This window comes from Pelophylax lessonae (assembly GCF_965119305.1).
Source record: "Pelophylax lessonae genome assembly, chromosome: 3".
In the NCBI taxonomy this organism is placed as follows: domain Eukaryota; kingdom Metazoa; phylum Chordata; class Amphibia; order Anura; family Ranidae; genus Pelophylax; species Pelophylax lessonae.
This window is the reverse complement of record NC_138770.1, coordinates 517,471,415-517,496,763: the sequence shown is the minus strand read 5'-3', so window position 1 is coordinate 517,496,763 and position 25,349 is coordinate 517,471,415. Positions and strand designations below refer to the sequence as shown.

The 25,349-nt window shown below is 44.1% G+C and overlaps 2 protein-coding genes across 3 annotated transcripts in view; both read right to left on the bottom strand.

The window, feature by feature from the left end:
• Positions 1-25,349, bottom strand: part of LOC309549693 (sulfotransferase 6B1-like) — a 607,359-nt gene that overhangs the window by 163,787 nt on the left and 418,223 nt on the right. The window lies entirely within an intron of this gene.
• LOC309549695 (sulfotransferase 6B1-like) overlaps positions 1-25,349 on the bottom strand; it is a 403,842-nt gene that overhangs the window by 333,329 nt on the left and 45,164 nt on the right. Inside the window, exons 5-7 of one of the 2 annotated variants that reach the window (XM_082250145.1) lie at positions 17,024-17,118; positions 9,635-9,791; positions 4,277-4,411 (exon numbers count right to left, since the gene is read on the bottom strand). In XM_082250145.1, the coding sequence (XP_082106271.1) occupies positions 4,281-4,411; positions 9,635-9,791; positions 17,024-17,118 (383 nt within the window). In that variant the 3' untranslated portion in view covers positions 4,277-4,280. Of the gene's footprint in view, positions 1-4,146; positions 4,412-9,634; positions 9,792-17,023; positions 17,119-25,349 lie in introns of those variants that run through there. The other variant, XM_082250144.1, reaches the window with a different exon arrangement.

The following is a 25,349-nucleotide window of genomic DNA, read 5'->3' as shown; positions in this document are numbered from 1 at the left end:
TCCACCACGCATACTGCCATCAAGTAACCCAGTAGCCTCTGACTATCTTACCCAAATAAAAGACTCTCTGGGTTTACTTAACACCACCATCTCACATGCTCATAGCCAACAAAAAAGGTACTACGACCTCCGTAGAAGACCTTCTCCTCAATATGCTATTGGGGATCTCGTTTGGCTATCTACGAAAAACTTAAGGTTAAAGATCCCCAGTAAAAAGCTTGGGCCTTTGTTTCTAGGACCTTTCCCAATTGAGAAGCTCATTGGGAGAGCTGCAGTTCAACTCACCTTACCGGCAGATCTTAAAATACACCCCATCTTTCACGTGTCGCTACTGAAACCACATGTTCCCAACCAAGGAATAAGACCTACCATCTCGCCTCCACCTCCAGTACAAGTTGAGGGCGGAGAAGAATTTGAGATTAAGGAGATTTTGGATTCTCGTATCCACAGAGGGAAACTCCAATATCTCATAAGATGGAAAAACTATGGACCCCAAGACGACACCTGGTTGGATACTTCTGACGTTCACGCTCCCAGGCTTATACGAAGGTTCCACTCCAAATACCCGGAGAGACCAGTGCTATAGGCCTTCCGGAGCCGGCCTTAAGGGGGGGGTACTGTAAGATTCTGGTACCTTTGGTACCCTTCCAGCCCATTTCTTCCGCATTGCGTTCCACCATTTAGGTAGGTGGAATGCATATAGCTACCTGTCCCTTTAATTCTCATGACGTCATCACTAGGCGCCGCTCTGAGCGGCTATTTCAATCGCCGGCTTTCACTCACAAGGTGTTCGTGCAAACCGCTTGTTATACAGCCTTGTCTGACGCTGCCGAAGCCTCCAGCTATTTCCCCAGTATCTGGATAGACCGGAGTCTCGCTACTTGATCCTGTATCTCGCTACTGATCCTGTATCTCGCTACCTGATCCTTATCTCATTACCGGACCCCTCATCTCTCTAAACCAACTAGTGATAAGTACCCCACAGGGGATTCCTTCCTATCAACTTACACTATCTACTCTTGCATACTAAAGACTGTTGCTATCTATGCACTACTATTTCTATCATCTGCACTGTTACATAGATTGCTAGCTCTTGAGTCTACTACCATCTATATCCTTGCACTGAGTTAGCAATTCCTGTACACTTCATCTGCTGTCCCCTACCACCTGTTATTCGTACATGATTGCTAACCTATCTGCATACTATCTATCACAATCTGCTAACACTCCTGAACATTACTATTGAGTGCCTATCATTGCTATCACTACTCACGCCTGTCCTTTCAGCACATCACCTCTATACTATCGTATACAACCTATCACTCCAGGAACATCTTATCTGAGTGCCTGTATATTTGCATGCTAAGGCAGGCTGGGCCACAATGATGAGTCTGGAGAGTTGGATATGGTGATTCAACACATCTCTACACGACTACTGAGTGGAAATTCTGCAGCTGCAAATCCAGTTCACTAAACAAACGCCGGAGCGTTACAACACCCTCCCTTCCTTACTCAACCCTGCACATTCTGGCTTCGTAAAGGCTAGGACTGCATCACTAAACATTCATAAAGTCATGATGGTCCTAGAACATGCCAAAGCCAATCCAGATAAGGACCTTGACATCATCACTCTGGATGCAGATTAAGCTTTTGACAACGTCATTTACGAGTGTCTCTCATTGGTTCTTTCAAAATTAGGGATCCCAGAACACTTCCAGCATCTCATAGAAACAATGTATGCTTCTGAGACGGCCAGACTGGTGGTGGTAGGCCTTCTAACAGACAATTTCTGTCTTTTCAAATTAACTAGGTAGGGATGCCCACTTTCCCCACTGTTGTTCAATTTAGCTCTAGATACCTTTCTGACCATGCCCCACTACATGGCATACGCTTCGGTGACTGTGACCTTCCCACTGCTTTATTCGCAGATGACGTTCATATATTCATCGCTAACCCTTCTTCTCACCTGCTCACTATTAGGAACATTTTCGACGAGTTCAGAAACTACCCTGGTCTTCACATTAATTATAGCAAAAGCTACATTTTTCCACTGGGCTTTCACCCTAATCCCTCATGGATCCCCTTCTCCCTATTTACTGTTGCCAAATCTATTATGACTTATTTAGGCATCAAGATAGGCAGAATCTCCTCCACTCCATATGCTTTAAACTATCCGCCATTAATTCAGAAAATTATTAAAGAACTGGAAAACTGGATGGATCTGCCCTTATCACTTCTGGGGAGATGTCACCTCTTCAAGATGATCAGTTTTGTGTGACTTTCATACCCCCTTCAACCCATCCCAATCTTGTTAAGGCACAAAGATAATCACACTTTGTTTAAGGTCATCTCAAAATTTATCTGGCGCAAAAAAACGACTACGCATAGCTATACCAAACTATATCTCACCAGGAGCGAAGGGGGTGCAAACCTCCAATATGAGGTTATATATTCTAGCTTGTCTGCTCATAATAGGCTTAGCCTGGGTTTGGGGGCTTCTAGGTATTCCATTTGGTCCCTTGAATCAAAGATGGTTCATCCCTACTCTCTGCCTGCCCTAGTACACTGCAAATGGAAGTCTCTCCAAGCAGTTATTCAACATAACCTCCTATTGCTATTGCCTGGAGGGAAACTCGGAAAAAACTGGATCTAGCCCCCTTAATTTCAAGGCATCTACCCATCCAAGTAAACCCAATCTTTTTTTTAGGGCTGGAGCGCAAAGCCTTTACAACAAGGGTCTTCAAACATTGGCCCTACAGTTCAGGAACTACTATTCCCATCATGTCTTATCATGTCTGTGAATGTCAGAGTTTTACAATGCCTTATGTGTAGTTCCACAACAGCTGGAGGGCCATAGTTTGAGGATCTCTGCTTTACAACATGGAAATGCCACAGCCTAACTCTGCTTTCTTCCCTATTCAATCTGGAATCTAGAACACCCCACGTTTTTGCGAAGATTGCTAATAAATTCTCTTTACCTACATCACACTCCTTCCACTATTGTATTGGTTACAATACTTCACAATGTCGAGAGAGCCAGAAGAGATTTTCGTCTATCTACATTATACCACTTGCTAAACCAAGGCTCTATTCTATCTCAAACATATATAAACTACTCTGCAAATGGACTCCCCCTTTTAAATCTACTTCAGCTGTGAACTGGAATAAAGACTTCCCCACCAAAGAGATGTCTGACAAGATACTCTAGGGCTATAAGAGCATAATCCACTTGATGCTGAACGAATCCTCAAGTGGGACACAATTTAAAACTGATTCGATGTGCTTTTTTACCCGAGGAATCGAATCCGAGATCCACCGTATGCCCTCCTTGCTCGCAGCTAAGACCCTCTCTGGCACGTCACCTCTGGTCTTGCACACACATTTCTGTTTTCTTCTTATCCTTCATATTTGGAGTTACCCCCATTCAACTTCCAAAGGACCTCATTCTGCTGATCTTTGTCTATGGGAACGTCCCTCCTCGCTCACGACCAAACGAGAGTCCTTAGCATACTCCTTGAATTCAAATCTATCTTCTAGTAGCTTGGAGAACTATACTAAAATATTGGACTACCACATCTTCTCCAAAAATCTCGCTAGTTAAACAGGAACCAACACTATTGCTATACCTGAGAGAAAATTTACCAGGGCAGCTTCTACTCATTTCCTTAGGAGATGGCAAGCTTTTATGTCTACAACTTTGTCTCTGGAGGAATGCAGGTCAATTTCTGGCTCCTTTAACTACTTCCAAGAACTACAAAAACTCTACAACGTTAAAGACTCCCCTTAATTGGCACCCCCATTTTGCCTATAGAGTTGGTGCCTCAGTTACATGTTTTAGGTCAGGTTTCCCCTCTTCAACATATTTGTGTGTGCAGTACTCCTCCATCTCCCCACCTCTCCCTGGTCCCTCTCATCCATTCCCTCTACCCCTAGGATAGATTCTGTTAGATGTACAATCTGCTGTATGTGTATTGACAATTTTATGTTTATTACCACTCCACATATCCTTTTGTTAATAGTTTGTAAAATGAGAGACCTCTGTGACTCCCCCTGGGGGTCACATTCTTTATCTTCTGTATTTTGAATTCTTTCAATAAATTATATTTAAAACAACTTGGGCATCAATACTGAATCATTTATTCATTTATTGTGGCTTTAGCCATGTTTATTGCTAGGAGAAAATATTTGACTGTTAAGTTTAAAAAATGGTATCAACATTGATTCTGTGTACATATGGATTATACATATATAAAACAAAAAAGACCACATTGTTCTGCTTGTCACCATTTACAATAAATATTGTACTTCAAGAGTTCTCCAAGCTTTGTTCCTGCTAAGCACTCTTCAAATTTTGCATCCATTTCTTGACTTTGAGCTTCTGAAAAGTAGTTTTTCCAATCTCCAACATCCCCTGAAAAAAAGAAAAAAAAAAAGAAAGAAAATGCTACATTAAATGAGTGAAATGTTTAGAATCAAGTTCTAGGTTCTATATTGTATACCTGTTAATTTTAGGGGAAAGGAACAAAAAAGATATGCATTGTAAAACGTGATTTATACATCTACAAACAAATCTTACTGAACCCAAAAGCAAAAATGTATATACTTCAGTTTAACAGTCCTTGGATGTGGTGGCTGCCTTTAGTTTTTTTTTCTATCTTTTTTCACCCTGCTCTAGGGTGATAACCCTCACTTACTGTGCTGCATCTTTGGAGGAGCAGCATTGTCACCCTAGAACAGAAACAGTTTTAGGACCACAGAACACCTGCCCCTCACCTCCTTGATAAAATAATGTGGAAGTGTTCATTAGTTTACAGAGGTAATCTAGGTAAGAAGATCAGACTTACCATTGCAAAGTACATGGCAGAGCACTGTATGTTTGGCAAAATCAACAGAAAAGATGCATTAATTGGTCATTAAAGCAGAACTTCTCCCCTCTTCCCCACATAAAACACATTTATTTTCTTAAAAGAGTTCTGTTCCACCTCCTAATGCCTATCATAATGGGCATTATGCCCGTTATGGCTCTTGGGATAAGCACATCACATATCCCAGGAGGCATAGTGCTTCATAGAGAAAGGTGAAGGGGGGAAGGCTTAGTGGTGCATCATCCCGAGGCCAGTCAGCTAAATCCGGAAGAGCTGGTGGACCTTTGAATGATGTCACACAAAAGATGGCGGCATGGGACAGAGTGGGGGCAGACTTCTATCAGGATTCTGCAAGACACCGCTGATAAGCTGGGCGGGTGAGTATCTGAAACATGCAGTGCCCACCACAAGGTATGCAGGAGTTTAGAACAAATGGGAGTGTGTGTGTGTGTGGGGGGGGGGGGGGAGGCTGGAGAACCACTTTAATAACAACATTTCTTTCAATTACATATTTCATTGACCAAAAGGGAGCAAATAAAAAGTTGTTATGGCTTACATACAGGTTAATATAGATAATTCACATACACATCTATGCATGAAGTCTGCAGCAATGCAACAGGTTATTGAGCTGGAGGGAGTCCAGAGAAGGGCAACTAAATTAATAAGGGGACTGGAGGACCTCAATTATGAGGACTAAAGCACTAAATATATTCTCCCTGGAGAAGAGACGATTGAGAGGAGATATGATAGTAGTATACAAATACCTCAATGGTGATCCCAGCGAAGGAAGGAAACTTTTCAATCTGAGGGAGTGTAAGAACACGCGGCCACACAATGCGATTAGGGGGTTTTTCACTGTTAGTGCGATAAGGATGTGGAACTCTTCCACAATCTGTGGCGTCAGCTGGGAGTATTGATATTTTTAAAAGACTCTTGGACGTGCATCTTAGTGAACACAACACAACATACAATATGGAAAATTATTATCGACACTAACACACATGCACCTTCGCAGGTTGAACTGGATGAACTATTGTCTTTATTCTACCTTACCTACTTCAAAACTATGAAACTGTGATGGGTTGAAACTGTAATACAGTCACATAAAATGCATTTTGTTTGTGTAAACTTTAACCACTTGCTGCCCAGGCTATTTCTGACATGTCTCACATACATGTTAAAGACAAGCATTCTTTCTTTTTCTAGAAAATTACTTAGGACCTCAAATATTATATATTTTTTCAAAGCAGAGGCCCTGGAAAATAAAGTGTTGGTTGTTGTTATTTTTTTATGCTGCATTCAATTTTTTATCAAACACAAGTTTTTAGGAAAAAATACACCGAAATGCATTTTAGTGCACACAAACACAATGATACCCGTTTTTTGGTAAAATACAAAAGATGATCTTGTGCTAAGTAAATAGATTTGTTAAGATTTAAAAGTTTGAATGCCAGTGAAATGGCAACAAACTATGGTACCTAAATCTCCACAGGTAACTCTTTAAAAAGCCTTTACAGGTTACCAGTTTAGAGTAAAAGAGGAGCCATGACATAGCCAGCCTAACACTTGGTCCCAGGCTCCCTCATGGCACAGGAGAGCTCAGAACAGTGGCGGTGGGAGGAGGGGCCCTCTTCTGTGCCCTGTAAAAGTGATTTAGCAGCTGTAGAGCCGCTCCGATAACTTTTACTGGAAAGCCCACCACCGGCTATAAAAACCAATACGAGGATCATGGCTGCAGCTGCCATGACACTCTAACACTCCAACAAAAATATTTGTGTCATAGAGTATTATTTATGATGTTTTATGTGTTTGGTTTTGATATTTCATACCACTCCACCCTTTTAACCCTAGCCGGATCATGACAGTTCAGTACTAGGTACCCTTCCACTTAGCACTCACAGAACTAAGAACACCTAAAGAACACAAAGAAATAAGTCATTTTCAGCAGAAGAGCAGCAGGTAAAACTTTGCAATGAAGTCCACTAAAACCTTTGCAACGTACACTGCTTACCTGGAAGAGATTCACTTTTAGAGACAATATTTTTAAAAGAAATGACAAAAGATGTGGCGCTGCCAAAATGTTCACATCAGGAAAGGAAAATATAGAACTTCATATTGGTTGCTTTTCGATAACCAAACCTGGGTTTATCGGGTAAGAGAGGACCTCATTTTGGGTCTTAAGGATTTCCCAATTTTCAAGCTAGCCCCCAGGAAATTGAGAAATAATTTTAAGCCTAGGACTAGGCCTATTTTCTTTATTCAATTAGTATGGATATTCCAGTGAAAAAAAATTAAACGTAGGAATATTTTTTTGTTCTACTTTAGCAAAAATAATTTACACAGGGGATCAAGACAAACAATATCCCTCTATATTTCTATAACTGTTCTACAAACTTTATTGTATGTTGCCTGAGATGCCCTTACTTTGTGGGCCACACTATCCACACATTCAGAGCAAAGTTTAGTGAACACAGAATATTTCTAGAACAAGAGAGTGCTCCTAGACACTTTGCTGTAAAAAATGGAAAATCTATAGAGGGCCTCCATGTATGGACCTTAGAAGCCATTGCCAAAAATCTCCTGTATGCTGATAGGTTCTGTAGGTTGTGTGAGAGACAAACCTTCTGGATCTATACGTCAGACACATTATCTCCATCAGGAATATAAGAAGAAATTGAAATTGAGGCTGATGAAGGAGTAGTGGCTTGCCTCTGAAACGCGTCCCTATTGGCTACCACGATAGTCAGGCTGACAGGTCATTCACACTAGCTGGAGGATTTTTCCCTAGACGTCCTTCACAGCTTTGGATACAGTACACCAACGGTCTCCAGTCTTTCCGGCAATGGCTCTCTCTGGACTGGTCCCTCACGCTGATGGCTCTCCCTGGACTAACTGATGGTTTTCTCCCCCCAAACATTGCCTGCAGCTTCCCCTGGACCATCCCTGATACACATCTTCCACAGCCCTTCGCCTGTCAATCACTCTGTAAATGGTGGGCGTCTCTTTCCTTCCCCTCTTCTCTTGCAGCTTGTGGATTTCCAGTCCATTGTGAGAAGGTAGCCTTGCACGTGCTGTTAGTGTCAGCCAGTGACTATTTTAAAATTTTGTCATTCCTAACCTCTGGGAATACTCCTTTCTTTTCTAATACACATGTTGGGAATGCATCCCGTGTTTTATAAGATCTAATACCTAAGGTACTGGTACAAGGGTAGCGCTGTATAAGAGTCTTTTTCTGTGTGTTCAGAAATTTAAATTAATACTATTATTTAACATATATAGGATCTCAAAGCCAATTCAATAGTATGGTTATGAGAGTCACCCTTTGGTGCTAGCATTTACATTAACATAAAAAAAAAATCGTAAAATATTTGTTTTTATATAAAATATTTCATTTTTTTATATATGTACCTTTCTAATAGCTCTCTCTCTGTCTTTTTTTTATACATATTTTCAGTTATGGTTATAGCTGATGATGAGTATAAGCATTACTAATGAGTTTTCATAATGATATTTATATATACATATACAATGTGAATTCATTTTTATACTCCTTATTCATTTTTTTACTCCAGTTTTCAGGGTAATCATGTATGTACCGAACAGACCATGCACTATACAATATGACTGTGCAGCTACCAATAGCTGTGTAGTGTTAAGGGCCTGTGTAATAGGGCTGCGCATCTTCACTTACCTCACGATTCGATGTGATTACAATTATTATGGTCGCAATTCGATTCCGCGATGCATCACGATTACTATGGGGACCCTGCTCTAAAGGGGGATCTATGGGGACCCTTCTCTAAAGGGGGATCTGTGGGGAACCTTCTCTAAAGGGGGATCTATGGGGACCCTGCTCTAAAGGAGATCTATGGGGAGCCTGGGCCTGCCCTAAAGGGGATCCAGGGAAACTGAGCTCTAAAGGGGGATCTATGGGGACCCTGCTCTGAAGGGGGATCTATGGAATAGATCCCCTTTAGTGCAGGGTCGCCATAGATACCCCTTTAGAGCAGGCCAGCGTCCCCAGAGATCCCCCTTTAGTAGAGCAGGTCCCCCCATAGATCCCCCTATAGTAGAGCAGGTCTCCTCACCAGGGCCTACTGTACTACAACTAGGGGGACTACAGAGCCCAGCATTCCTCCTTACCAGGGCCTACTGTACTACAACTAGGGGGACTACAGAGCCCAGCATTTCTCATTACCAGGGCCTACTGTACTACAACTAGGGGCACTACAGAGCCCAGCATTCCTCCTTACCAGGGCCTGTTATACTACAACTAGGGGGACTACAGCTGTAGTCCCCCTAGTTGTAGTATAACAGGCCCTGGTAAGGAGGAATGATGGGCTCTGTAGTGCCCCTAGTTGTATTATAGCAGGCCCTGGTAAGGAGTAATGCTGGGCCCTGTAGTGCCCCGACTTACCAGGAAGCAGAGCTGCAGCCAGTTGTGGGTGAAGTATCGGTTGGTGTATGGAGTAGGGCTCGGACAGGTATTACATTGTCAATTTGTAGAAAATGCAATATAATAGTGTATAGTGCAATATATGAAATAATTTTGTCAGGTGATGCAGATGCTTTTAAATTCAATGGCGATAAGCTAACTTTTGCCAGGCAGAAAGCACAAGTAGTGCAGAGTTACAGTTTTTAAAGTCTAGGGTTAGACGCTCTATCAAGGTTCTTTTGTTGTTATCTCTGTGTCCCCACTGGGGAGATTCACAACTCTTACTTATAACCATTTTCATTTTAAAATATGACACAGTATACAATTTTCTTACCTTTTCTGAATACAATTTTTCCCATTTCACCATGTGTGTTTTTGGAGTTTTCCTTCATAGACTTAAATGTTCCTTTATCAGCAATGATTTTAACTTGCTCTTCAGTGAGAGGTAAAGAAAAAAATTCTGAAATCTTCTTAATTGATCCCTCTAGATCCTATATGAATAGAAGGGAGCATGTAGAAAGTGAAGATATCTGTTATTGTCATTATTATAATTTTAGAAATATGAGTTACAAATATAGTTCTATTTTAAAGTAGAACTAAGGGAAACTTTTTTTTTCATTGAATATACAGTATATACCCCTGTAAAGATTATTTTTGCAATCTGTGTCCCATTAGGCAGATTTTTCTAAACTTCTTGTCCCATAGGCAAAACAGGAAGTGAGAAAATCCCTCTAAAGTCAGGAAATCGCTGGTTGTCATGAGAACTATTGTCCTCTCTGGAAGATATCCTCACTACTCCTGTTCTGGTGACAGCCCAAAATTTTGGATTTTTTTTATTTTCACTTTTAATGCTAATGATAAACAAGACAAATAGAAAGGGCGAATCTCCCAAACAGCTGCACAGACAGCAATAAAAAAAGAAAATCTGACAGGTGTTCTAATGCCTCTCCACTCTTGCCCAAAACGTTCTCTTTCTGCACCACGTCCATCTTCTCTACCCTACAATTATGCAAAAAGCAGCACTTATGCTATCACACCAGTATTTACTCAAACATATTCACGTGAAAAACATATTCATCTTTATGTATTTAATCTTTCACATTATTGGCTAATTGAAGCGAAAAAAATTAACATCTCCTATTGTAAACCAGCCTTATTGTTGCTTGGGAGCTCAAAGACCCATTTGGTTACCTTGCAATAAAGTCCAGATGCTGCATGAAGCACAGGAACTATGGGACTCCAAAAGATTAGAAATCCATCTATTGCACAGTTTTAAAAAAAATGTAAGTTTTCTCTCAAAGCAAAGATAATTGCTTCCTTGGAATAAACACAATAAATATTGCTTTATGTATTTACAGAACATGAAGTACAGTGCATCAGAAAGTATCCAACGCGCTTCACTTTTTCCACATTTTGTTATGTTACGGCTTTATTCCAAAATAGATTAAATTCCTTATTTTCAACGTGAAAGAAGTTTGTTTAAAATCTTTGCAAATTTATTAAAAAAAAAAAAGAAAACGAAAAAAAAGAAAATCACATGTACATAAGTATTCACAGCCTTTTCCATGGCACTCAAAATTGTGCTCAGGTGTATCCTGTTTCTACTGATCATCCTTGAGATGTTTCTACAACTTGATCGGAGTCCACCTGTGGTAAATTCAGTTGATTGGACATGATTTGGAAAGGCACACACCTGTCTATATATAAGGTCCCACAGTTAACAGTGCATGTCAGAGCACAAAGCAAGCCATGAGGTTCAAGGAATTGTCTGTAGACCTCCGAGACAGGATTGTATTGAGGCACAGATCTGGGAAAGGTATAGAAAATTTTCTGCAGCATTGAAGGTCCCAATGAGCACAGTGCCCTCCATCATCTGTAATTGGAAGAAGTTTGTAACTGCCAGGACTCTTCATAGAGTGGGCCACCCGGCCGAACTGAGCGATTAGGGGTGAAGGGCCTTAGTCAGGGAAGTGACCAAGAACCCAATGGCCATTCTGACAGAGCTCCAGCGTTTCTCTGTTGAGATTGAACCTTCCAGAAGAACAACCATCTCTGCAGCACGCCACAAATCAGGCCTGTATGGTAGAGTGGCCAGACGGAAGCCACTCCTCAGTAAAAGGCACATGACAGCCCACCTGGAGTTTGCCAAAAGGCACCTGAAGGACTTTCGGACCATGAGAAACAAAATTCTATGGTCTGGTGAACAAACATGGAACTCTTTGGCCTTGATGGCAAGCGTCATGTCCGGAGGAAATCAGGCAACGCTCATCACCTGGCCAATACCATCCCTACAGTGAAGCATGGTGGTGGCAGAATCATGCTGTGGGGATGTTTTTCAGTGGCAGAAACTGGGAGACTAGTTAGGATGGAGGGAAAGAAGAATGCAGCAATGTACAGAGACATCCTTGATGAAAACCTGCTCCAGAGCGCTCTGGACCTCAGACTGGAGTGAAGGTTCATCTTCCAACAGGACAACGACCCTAAGCACACAGCCAAGATAACAAAGAAGTGGCTACGGGACAACTCTGGGAATGTTCTTAAATGGCCCAGCGACAGCCCAGACATGAACCCGATTTAGCATCTCTGGAGAGATCTGAAAATGGCTGTGCACGGACCATCCAAGCTTGGGGAGCTTGAGAGGTCCTGCAAAGAAGAATGGGAGAAACTGCTCAGAAATAGGTGTGCCAAGCTTGTGGCATCATACTCAAAAAGACTTGAGGCTGTAATTGGTGCCAAAGGTGCTTCAACAAAGTATTAAGCAAAGGCTGTGAATACTTATGTACATGTGATTTTTTATAAATTTGCAAAGATTTCAAACAAACTTATTTCACGTTGTTATTATGGGGTATTATTTGTAGAATTTTGAGAAATATAATATAATATTAATAATATAATAATAATAAATGTAATACATTTTGGAATAAGGCTGTAACATAACAAAATGTGGAAAAAATGAAGCGCTGTCAATATTTTCTGGATGCACTGTATTTCTTGAAATTCTTTATGGATGAAATGAATTGATGGCTTTTACTTCCCTGTTAGACACGAGAAATGTCTATCATGTACCTGATAAACTGCCAGTGGGTATACAGTACATCACAAAAGTGAGTACACCCCTTACATTTTTGTAAATATTTTATTATATCTTTTCATGTGACAACACTGAAGAAATGACACTTTTCTACAATGTAAAGTAGTGAGTGTACAGCTTGTATAACAGTGTAAATTTGCTGTCCCCTCAAAATAACTCAACACACAGCCTTTAATGTCTAAACCACTGGCAACAAAAGTGACTACAACCCTAAGTGAAAATGTCCAAACTGGGCCCAATTAGCAATTTCCCCTTCTTGGTGTCCTGTGACTCGTTAGTGTTACAAGGTCTCAGGTGTGAATGGGGAACAGGTGTGGTAAATTTGGTGTTATTGCTTCCATACTGGTCACTGGAAGTTCAACATGGCACCTCATGGCAAAGAACTCTCTGAGGATCTGAAAAAAAGAATTGTTGCTCTACATAAAGATGGCCTAGGCTATAAGAAGATTGCCAAGACCCTGAAACTGAGCTTCAGCATGGTGGCCAAGACCATACAGTGGTTTAATAGGACAGGTTCCACTCAGAACAGGCCTCACCACGGTCGACCAAAGAAGTAGAGTGCACGTGCTCAGCCTCATATCCAGAGGTTGTCTTTGGGAAATAGACATGGGAGTGCTGCCAGCATTGCTGCAGAGGTTAAAGGGGTGCGGGGTCAGCCTGTCAGTGCTTAGACCATACACCTCACACTGCATTAAATTCGTCTGCATGGCTGTCATCCCAGAAGGAAGCCTTTTCTAAAGATGATGCACAAGAAAGCACACAAACAGTTTTCTGAAGACAAGCAGACTAAGGAGATGGCATACTGGAATCATGTCCTGATGAGACCAAGATATACTTATTTGGTTCAAATGGTGTCAAGCGTGTGTCACAGCAACCAGGTGAGGAGTACAAAGACAAGTGTGTCTTGCCTAACTTCAAGTATGGTGGTGGGAGTGTCATGGTCTGGAGCTGCAAGAGTGCTGTCAGCACTGGGGAGCTACAGTTCATTGAGGGAACCATGAATGCTAACATGAACTGTGACATACTGAATCCGAGCAGGATCCCCTCTCTTCAGAGACTGGGCCGCAGGGCAGTATTCCAACATGATAATGACCCCAAACACACCTCCAAGACGACCAGAGCCTTGCTAAAGAAGCTGAGGGTAAACATGATGGCCTGGCCAAGCATGTCTCTACACCTAAACCCTAATGAGCATCTGTGGGGCATCCTCAAATGGAAGGTGGAGGAGCGCAAGGTCTCTAACATCCACCAGCTCCATGATGTCATCGTGGAGGAGTGGAAGAGGACTCCAGTGGCAACCTATGAAGCTCTGGGGAACTCCACGCCCAAGAGGGTTAAGGCAGTGCTGGAAAATAATGGTGGCCACACAAAATATTGACACGTTGGGTCCAATTTGGACATTTTCACTTAGGGGTGTACTCACTTTTGTTGACAGTGGTTTAGACATTAATGGCTGTGTGTTGAGAAATTTTGAGGGGACAGAACATTTACACTGTTATACAATCTGTACACTCACTTCTTTATATTGTTGCAAAGTGCAATTTCTTTAGTGTTGTCACATAAAAAGTTATAATAAAATATTTATAAAATGTGAGGGGTGTACTAACATTTGTGAGATACTGTAGGTTATAATAGCCTAAAAATTACTATTTAGATACATCCCATAATACTCTTTGATAATTCAAGTGAGTGGTTTATTTTTTTTCTAAAATAACAAACATGTTATACTTACCAGCTCTGTTCAACGATTCTACACAGTGCAGACCCGATCCTCCTCTTCTGGGATGCCCTGCTGGCACTCCTGGCTCCTCTTCTCTAAGTGCCCCCATAGCAAGCTGCTTGCTATGGGTGCACTTGTGCAAGCTCAATCCTGAGCTGCACTGTATGTGTCAATAGGCATCACCGTCCCCTGCTCTCTGCTCACAGGATGTTTTTGGCTCCAACTTCTGCCAATCATCCTGTGAGAAGAGGGGAGAGAAGAGCAGTGTTGCTGTAGATGGGCACAACACTGGTTCGAGATCAAGCTCAGGTAAGTATTTAAGGAGGGGCTAGTGGAAGCTGACATGAAAAGGTTTTTTACCTTAATGCAGAGAATGCTTTAGGGTAAAAAACCTTTTACCGTCACAGCCACTGTAACTTATTCTAAAACTGTTGTGGTTACAAACAAACCTCTAGTTGCATAAAACTGTATAATCTTTCATTTAATATTCATCATATTGGTAATCCTCTAAATATATATACAGTATCTCACAAAAGTGAGTACACCTTTCACATTTTTGTAAATATTTTATCATATCTTTTCATGTGACAACACTGAAGAAAAATGACACTTTGCTACAATGTAAAGTAGTGAGTGTACAGCTTGTATAACAGTCTAAATTTGCTGTCCCCTCAAAATAACTCAACAGACAGCCATTAATGTCTAAACCGCTGACAACAAAAGTGAGTACACACCTAAGTGGAAATGTCCAAACTGGGCCGAAAGTGTCAATATTTTGTGTGGCCATCATTATTTTCCAGCACTGCCTTAACCCTCTAAGGCATGGAGTTCACCAGAGCTTCACAGGTTGCCACTGATGTCCGTTTCCACTCCTCCATGATGACATCACGGAGCTGGTGGATGTTAGAGACCTTGAGCTCCTCCACCTTCCGTTTGAAGATGCCCTACAGATGCTTAATAGGGTTTAGGTCTGGAGACATGCTTGGCCAGTCCATCACCTTTACCCTCAGCTTCTTTAGCAAGGAAATGGTCGTCTTGGAGGTGTGTTTGGGGTCATTATCATGTTGGAATACTGCCCTGCGGCCCAGTCTCTGAAGGGAGGGGATCATGCTCTGTTTCAGTATGTCACAGTACATGTTGGCATTCATGGTTCCCTCAATGAACTGTAGCTCCCCAGTGCCAGCAGCACTCATGCAGCCCAGACCATGATACTCCCTCTTCGATGCTTGACTGTAAACAAGACACACTTGTCTTTGTACTCCTCACCTGGTTGCCACCACACACGCTTGATACCATCTGAACCAAATAAGTTTATCTTGGTCTCATCAGACCACGGGACATGGTTCCAGTAATCCATGTCCTTAAGTCTGCTTGTCTTCAGCAAACTGTTTGCAGGCTTTCTTGTGCATCATCTTTAGAAAAGGCTTCCTTCTGGGACGACAGCCATGCAGAGCAATTTGACACAGTGTGTGGCATATGGTTTGAGCACTGACAGGCTGACCCTCCCACCCCTTTAACCTTTGCAGCAATGCTGGCAGCACTCATACGTCTATTTCCCAAAGACAACCTCTGGATATGACGCTGAGCACGTGCACTCTACTGCTTTGGTCGACCATGGAGAGGTCTGTTCTGAATGGAACCTGTCCTGTTAAACCTCTGTATATTCTTGGCCACCGTGCTGCAGCTCAGTTTTAGGGACTTGCCAATCTTCTTATAGCCTAGGCCATCTTTATGTAGAGCAACAATTCTTTTTTGTTTTCAGATCCTCAGGGAGTTCTTTGCCATGAGGTGCCATGTTGAACTTCCAGTGACCAGTATGAGAGAGTGAGAGTGATAACACCATATTTAACACACCTGCTCCCCATTCATATCTGAGACTTTGTAACACTAACAAGTCACATGACACCGTGGAGGGAAAATGGCTAATTGGGCCCAATTTGGACATTTTCACTTAGGGGTGTACACACTTTTGTTGCCAGTGGTTTAGACATTCATGGCTGTGTGTTGAGTTATTTTGAGGGGACAGCAAATTTACACTGTTATACAAGCTGTACACACATTACTTCACATTGTAGCAAAGTGTAATTTCTTCAGTGTTGTCACCTGAAAAGATATAATAAAACATTTACAAAAATGTTAGGGGTGTACTCACTTTTGTGAGATACTGTGCGTATATATATATATATATATATATATATATATATCTTTTTTATTTATTTTATTTTTTTTTGCTGTAATTACATTTTAAAGCAGTGGTGATCATTTCATTTAAAGGGTAATTCTATCTTCGTGGGGAAAAAAATAACAAAAAAAATGAAAAATAATATAGCGTATACAATTGCACCACAAGTCATATTGTAATTGAATGTTATTAAGAGTGACCTTTCCTTTTCAATCTGCAGCCACTGTAATATTCTGAAAATGTAATGCAATATGGCTACCTGGGGTTGTTCTGTACACAGAATGTGTACTGACCACCCCCCAGAAACAATTTCCTGCTTGTGTGATTGGCTCACCAATTTTCCCAGAAGTCTGCCTAAGATACAAGTCAGATTTCAGGCATCCTCTGGAACAAAAATGGCATTTTTGGTGAGATACTCGCAATAGGAGCACATCTAAAGGGGTGCAGGCCCAGCAGCTTTCCTAATCAGAGTTCTGCAGCTACACAGCTGGTGGATAATTATGAAACCACTCCCATTAGACCCACCCAGCACAGAGGCACAGAGGAACAAACAGGGATTTCTTCATAATAACAAAAGGTAGGATTCTGCAACAAAGCTTGTTATAATCCTTGTAATGTACATACATCACCCAGAGGGGAATGTTTTTTCTCAACAAAAGTGAAGTTACGCTTTAAAGCCTGAACAATGACTAAGCTTAAGGTGCAGTATTACAAAATTATGTTCAGCTACCTCTTTCATATCTTCAAAAGTCATCAACAAAATTGTGTCTTTATCCAGATGTTTATTCCAATCGATGGCATGGTCAAAGTAAGAACCCCAGACAACTGAAATGAATAAAAGCAAACGATTACTTTCACTCCTTCATACAACTTTTTAGGTCCAAATGTAAAATGCCCCTTGCCATGAGAACAAAGAAGAACTGATTAAAAATGATATAGAGTGTGAGAACTAGCATCAAAAAGGCACAGCTTTAAGGACACAGCCACTCTTTAAATCTTCTTTTTAAGGACTTTTCTTGCCCAATCTCATTAAAGAAGTTCAACAAAACAAAATTAACATGTGGGTTTCCCTCACAGGGGTTTTTCAACATTTCTCTCTCCTATCCAAAGATATATCCCATTCAGCCTTCTGGATTATACATGCATCACTGCTGCTCTGGCCTTACCCTTCAGCCCTTGTCTGTCTACAGACAGTCTTCTTACACAAGCTTGGTCCTTACAGCTAGCAGCCCTTTGCTGCTTTGGTCTTCACCTGTCTCCTAGGTGAATCCCCCTACTGACTCTTAGGCAGAGACCTCCTCTATCCTCTAGTCCAGAACCATGGTCATGATTGTCCTAAAATACCACCACACACCTGCCTAATTAGAGTGCTGGTGGTTATTAACCACCTCCCGCCCGCGCTATAGCCGAAAGACGGCTACAGCGCGGGCTCTAATTTCCGGGAGGCCATCTTTATACGGCCTCCCAGTAACAGGCTCCCCGCGCACTCCCGCGAGCGCGCATCGGGGAAAATCTGTGTCGACCGTGTCCCTTGGACACAGCCAATCACAGATCGTGGCGAATGGCCAATCACAGCGGCCATTTGCCACGTGATCGGAACGTCCAATGAGAGATGATCTCAAATGTAAATATATGAGATCATCTCATTGCCGGCTCTCCTTCCTCACACAGAGACTGTGTGTGAGGAAGAGGTGAGCCGATCAGCTGTTAGGGGACACAGAGAAATGTAATCAGGGCACTGATCACCAGTGCCCTGATTACACAAGAGGAAATAAAATGCCATAACTGCCCACCATCAGTGCCCACAGTGCCCGCCATCAGTGCCCCCCATCAGTGCCCACAATCAGTGCCCATAGTGCTGCCAGTCAGTGCCCATCAGTGCCTGCTCATCTAGGCACTGATGGGCACTGACTAGCAGCATTATGGGCACTGAGTGTGGGCACTGATGGTGCTGCCCATCAGTGCTCATCAGTGCCACCCATCAGTGCTCATCAGTGCCACTCGTCAGTGTCCATCAGTGCCACCCGTCAGTGTCCATCAGTGCCACCCGTCAGTGTCCATCAGTGCCGCCCACCAGTGCCACCTCTCAGTGCCCATCAGTGCCACCTCTCAGTGCCCATCAGTGCCTCCTATCAGTGCCACCTATCAGTGCTCATCAGTGCGGCATATTAGTACCTCCTCATCAGTGCCACCTCATCAGTGCCCATAAGTGCCACCTCATCAGTGCCCATAAGTGCCACCTCATCAGTGCCCATCAGTGCAGCTTATCAGTGCCCATCAGTGCCGCCTCATCAGCGCACATCAGTGAAGGAGAAACATTTTCAAAATTTACTCACAGAAAATAAGAAAAAATTTTTTTTTTTTTTTTTTTTTTCAAAACTGTCTTTTTTCTTTTTTTTGTAAGAAATAAAAAAACCCAGAGGTGATTAAATACCACCAAAAGAAATCTCTATTTGTGTGAAAAAAAAATGATAAAAATTTCATATGAGTGCAGTGTAGCATGACCGCGCAATTGTCATTCAAAGCGTGAGAGCGCTGAAAGCTGAAAATTGGCCTGGGCAGGAAGGGGGTGAAAGTGCCCTGTAGGCAAGTGGTTAAACCAGGACCCAAGATTACAGACTTCATCCCACCAAGTCTCTACAAAAACTCCAGGCTCCAGCTCTCAAACCAAATTTTACTAACAACTGAAAAAACAAATAGTTTCCTCTGAAGGACACAAGAACCCTGGGGCCTCTCAACCTGCCTGGATGAGAATCCTGGGTGATAAAAAGACCTTTTTTACACTGTGGCAGGGCACAGCCCTATTATATAAGATACATATATCCATATCTAGATACCTGTATTTACCTCTCTAATAAATCAGTATTGCAATGGGAAAAAAATCCCTTCCTTATTTTTTGCTTTCCAGTTTCTCCACTCATCCCTTGCTAGATGCCCTATTAGTGAGTTTGGTTGCTAGAGAACAGGCTGCCGGGCTGTGAAGTATCATTCGTTGTTATGGTTGGGTTTTTTTTACCCACAGAAGAGATAGTTTGGGCTGAGACAGGTTAAGACATTCTACAGGGAGGACCAGGAACTTTTTGACCTGCGAAGAAAAACACAGTCAACTCCACCCTTCATGGTCTGAATAGTAAGGACCGTGTTCAGGGCCGGCGTTAGGGGGGGGGGGCAAACTGGGCAACTGCCCAGGGCCCCCGAATGTCCAGGGGCCCCGGGCCACTGTCAGCAGCGGGCTCCAGGGGCGGACTGAGCGGTCGCCGGTCGGTCGGGCACTTTGGACGGGAAGGGAACCCGCCGCCCAGTACAGCACTAATTCACCCGATGTTGTCTCAGAGTGAGACAACATCGGGCTATCGCCGGGAACTGCCGCTCGGCGACCAGCGCTAAGTGGGAGGAGTGGAGGGGCCCTGCGTCCGCCACTATAGAATTAGGGGGCGGGGCCCGGCGGCCAGTTCTATATTGAAGTGTGAGGAGGGGAGGGGCCCGGCGGCTGTCACTGCTGAAGTGGGAGGAGGGAAGGGACCCGGCGGCCAATGGCATTGAAGTGGGAGGAGGGGAGGGACCCGGCGGCCGTGCTATGGAAGTGGGAGGAGGAGCTCGGTGGCTAGCGCTGCATCTGTGGGAGGAGGGGCCCGGCGGCGCTGCCTTTCTATGGTGTCCTCATAAGTGGTGACAGAGGTCAGTGAGTAGATAATAAGCAAGCCCAGCTAACTACCACATCCACTGACACCCCCACCAACATGTGATCTCCCCTAAATTCACCATAGTGCCAGTGGTGAACTTGGGGGAGAGCACATATTGGTGGGGGTGTCAGTGGTGAATTGTGTGATGGGGGGACAACGACACACACAGCAGTGGTGAACTTGGGGGACATCACATATTGGTGGTGGTGTGGGGGGTATGACACAGCAGTGGGGAATTTAGGGGACATGATCACATATTGGTGGGGGTGTCAGTGGTGGGGTAGGGGTGGGAATGACACAGCGGTGGTGAATTTTGTGGGGAAATCACATATTGGTAGGGGGTCTGTCTGTGGCACAAACCCCCTACCAATATGTGATTTCCCCACAAAATTCACCACCGCTGTGTCATCCCCCCCCCCCCACCACACAATTTACCACTGACACCCCCACCAATATGTAATCTCACCAAATTCACCACTGCTGTGTCATTCGGAGGGAATGACACAGTAGTGGTGAATTTGGTGAGGAGATCAGTGGTGAATTGTGTGCGGGGGGGTATGATACAGTGGCGGTGTAGCCCCCCCCCCCAAAACCACACAATTCACCACTGACACCCCCACCCTAATATGTGATTCCCCCCACCAAATTCACCACACCTTCCCGTACGCAGCCAGAGAAGAGGCAGCGGGCGGCGCCGACCGAGTCGCAGCGCCATGGAGGAGGAAGAAGTCGACTCCCGAGCAGCACGGTCGCCAGGGAGTCGGGACGGTGATGGGCGGCGCGCATGCAGGTCGAGACGAGGACTCGGAGGGAGAAGACGTCCGACCGAGTCCCGAGCAGCACGCCAGACACTGTGACGGCAGTGGCACCAGAGGTAGGTGAAGTCCTCTGGGGGGGGGTCACGCATTGATGGGGACATGCTGGACACTGCATTGATGGGGGACATAATGGTTAGGTCACTGTGCATTGATGGGGGACATGCTGGTCAGAGTCACTGTGCATTGAATGGGGACATGCTGGTCAGGTCACTGTGCATTGAATGGGGACATGCTGGTCAGGTCACTGTGCATTGATGGGGGACATGCTGGTCAGGTCACTTTGCATTGATGGGGGACATGCTGGTCACTGTGCATTGATGGGGACATTCTGGTCAGGTCACTGTGCATTGATAGGGGACATGCTGGTCAGGTCACTGTGCATTGATGGGGGACATGCTGGTCACTGTGCATTGATGGGGACATGCTGGTCAGGTCACTGTGCATTGATGGGGGACATGCTGGTCACTGTGCATTGAATGGGGACATGCTGGTCACTGTGCATTGATGGGGGACATGCTGGTCACTGTGCATTGATGGGGGACATGCTGGTCACTGTGCATTGATGGGGACATGCTGGTCACTGTGCATTGAATGGGGACATGCTGGTCACTGTGCATTGAATGGGGACATGCTGGACACTGTGCATTGAATGGGGACATGCTGGACACTGTGCATTGAATGGGGACATGCTGGACACTGTGCATTGAAGGGGACATGCTGGTCACTGTGCATTGAATGGGGACATGCTGGACACTGTGCATTGAAGGGGACATGCTGGTCACTGTGCATTGAATGGGGACATGCTGGTCACTGTGCATTGGTGGGGGACATGCTGGTCACTGTGCATTGGTGGGGGACATGCTGGTCACTGTGCATTGATGGGGGACATGCTGGTCAGGTCACTGTGCATTGATGGGGGACATGCTGGTCACTGTGCATTGATAGGGGACATGCTGGTCAGGTCACTGTGCATTGATGGGGGACATGCTGGTCACTGTGCATTGATGGGGACATGCTGGTCAGGTCACTGTGCATTGATGGGGGACATGCTGGTCACTGTGCATTGATGGGGACATGCTGGTCACTGTGCATTGAATGGGGACATGCTGGTCACTGTGCATTGAATGGGGACATGCTGGTCACTGTGCATTGAATGGGGACATGCTGGACACTGTGCATTGATGGGGACATGCTGGTCACTGTGCATTGGTGGGGGACATGCTGGTCACTGTGCATTGATGGGGGACATGCTGGTCAGGTCACTGTGCATTGATGGGGGACATGCTGGTCACTGTGCATTGATGGGGACATGCTGGTCAGGTCACTGTGCATTGATAGGGGACATGCTGGTCAGGTCACTGTGCATTGATGGGGGACATGCTGGTCACTGTGCATTGATGGGGGACATGCTGGACACTGTGCATTGATGGGGGACATGCTGGACACTGTGCATTGATGGGGACATGCTGGTCACTGTGCATTGAATGGGGACATGCTGGTCACTGTGCATTGATGGGGGACATGCTGGTCACTGTGCATTGATGGGGGACATGCTGGTCACTGTGCAGTGAATGGGGACACGCTGGTCAATCTTGAACCAACCTAATGATTGTTTGTTAAGTCACGCAATTTTTTACAGCGTTTTTTGCCGCAAAGCAATGCCTATTACATTTTTTCTGTTTGCCCCCCCCCCCCCCCCCCCAGAAAAAATTTTGAGCACCAGCCGCCACTGGTAATTCGTATGTGTCCTGGATTAAAGGGGTGAGGTAGCAACCCTACCCCACCTAGACCTGGCAATTTACTATTGTAATGCTCTGGTTTTGTCTATGTATGATTTTTGTAATGCACTGGTCTTGGTTTGTGAATTATTTATATTGCACTTGTTTATAAATTATTGCACTTTTGTTCCTTGTGTCTAAAGATTTTACAAAGGGGCCACATCACTGTCAGGAGCCCATAGCACCGATCTTACAGATTCCTAGCGTACCTGTGGAAGTACAGGGCCCCTCTCTTCCCTTTCCCTTGCCGGTTGGTGCAATTGGGTGCCGCGCAGCATATCACCATATATGGCGCCTATATTTTTGGTAGAATATAAAAATATTTGGGGCCCCACTTTTAGGTTTGCCCAGGGCCACACTTTGTCTAAAACCGGCCCTGACCGTGTTGTGCCATTTGAGTAAATTAATGAACATGGTCAAAAATTGGTACGGTCTTCAAGGGTGTGGTTTATTATAATACACCTTTACGAATTGAAAAGGATAAATTGTAGCACTAAACAAGCACAAGATAACTGCTGCACTAAAAATTATACAGGCTTACTCAAATAAAATAGCATGTCATCATATCAAAGAATCCTTATCATTCAGCATTTTTGAAGAAATTAGTATAACACATTTCCCACATTAGTCAGGCATGCCATTGCAAGACGATGTAGCACCCTCCTAGGTGGGTGCTAGGAAAAGTATATTGTGGCCCTGTCTGCTTATCAGGGGAGGGCCTGATCATTCAGCTAGTATGTCACGTGTTTCCAGGTGTGTCTGTTGAGTCTGGGGAGTCTCCCCACTGTGTCCAATGAGGGCTTTTATTGAACAGTGGAGGAAACCTGGCCAATAGCACACCAGGTCTTTTATCTATCCCAGAGGGCCGAGTCTGCCGCAATGCCCCCTGGGATGGGGTATAAGTCTGAGGGGAGCACATGACAGAGCATCTTTGGAGGGAAGCAGAGACCCAGGAGAAGGCTGATGGCTGTCACTCCTCCTGTCAGAGGAATCAAGTGTGTCCTGGGCGGTCGGCCTAGAGGACCGGAGGTTGAGCTGAGCTGCAAGAAGGGATCCAGAGTGCTGTGGACCGAGTGGAGCTGCTGGGCAGAAGAATCCAGGAAAAAAACTACCGTTAGTTCACCAGTAACGGTGTTTCTTCAAACCTTCCAGGACGGCCAACGTATGCGAGATGATAGGCTTCTCCCTACAGGAAACACAATCAATTTATAGCTTGTTAAAAGGCCCCACCCTTCCCCTTGTCCCTCAGTTGTAACAGAGTAGCTTCCACAACCAATTCACAAGGGATCTGTAAGCCCTTAGGCGCTCACCAGCTGCCATTTACCTTACCTTACCTTACTCACCCTTTTAACAGGGCGGGAAGTAGGCCTGCCATCCTGGAAGGTTTGAAGAAACACTGTTACCGGTGAACTAACGGTAGGTTTTCTCTCTGCACCTTCTAGGACGGCCAACGTATGAGAGGATAATAAAGAATCGCACAGGCCTACATTAGGGTGGGACCACTGCCTGCAGTACCTTTTGGCCAAAGGCTAGGTCTTGCTGAGACAACACCTCCACACGGTAATGCTTCAGAAAAGTGTCATGGCTGGACCAGGTGGCTGCACTGCAAATCTGTTCCCAGGAAGCTGCCGCTTTTTCAGCCCAGGATGTTGCCAGCGCCCTTGTATAGTGTGCCTTCAGCTTTGCTAGAACCGGAACACATGCAACCTCATAAGACATATTAGTGGCTTGTCTAATCCACCTAGAGACTGAAGGTTTTGAAGCCTGCAGTCCTTTTCTTGGTCCAGAGTAGATGATCAGAAGACGATTAGAACTCCTAAACTCCCTTGTCCTCTGTAGATAAGTGAGGAGGCACCTCCTCACATCTAAACAGTGACATTTCATTTCTTTTTCATCCTTAAGGTTACCACACACTGATGGAAAAATTATTCCCTGCTTCCTGTGAAAGGTAGATGCTACCTTGGGCAGATATAAGGGATCTGGCCTGAGAATAACCCTATCTGGGAAGATTAACATAAATGGTTCTTTAATAGAAAGGCCTTGTAAATCCCCTACTCTTCTGGCTGTAGTGACAGCTAATCAGGAAGACTAGTTTTGAGGACCAAAACTTAAAGGGAACCTCTTCTATAGGTCCAAAAGGGCTGGACTGGTATACACCCAAAGTACAGCAAACCTATGACTCTCGTCACCACTGAATGTTGGCATGTCTATATACCCGAAGACTCCTTATACACCTGCCCGCAAATGTGATGAAAGGAGTTTGTTAAAATAATGTTTTTAACCATATCGTAGCGATCAGGTATCCTACCTGATGTCTGGAACCATAAACCACTCCTTATAGATCTGTCCGCAACTAATCAGGTGCCCCACCCGATGTGTAACAGAGATGTTACTAACAACCCTTTAAAGTTGCGCACTTTGAATAATACCAGTGTAGTTATAACAGAAATGACACTGGGAATCTTTGTGCATTTCTGACTTAGCAGTCAGGGTACAGCCAAGTAACCAACAGAAATGTTACCAACAACAATGTAGTGCATTTCTAATGTACAGAAGAAGAAGGTGTAATAGAAAGACATCCCCAACTTTCAATGTGGTGTATTTCTAGTAAGAAAAAGAACCATATAGCCAAAATAAACAGAAAAGTCAGACAACTAGTGTTACCTATTTTCTGATTAGCTGTAAAACACCACAAGGACATACAATTAAAACTTCCACATTGTGTATTTCTTAGACGCAGCCAGACCAGGCATAAAGTCAGAGTTATGGTGATTTCA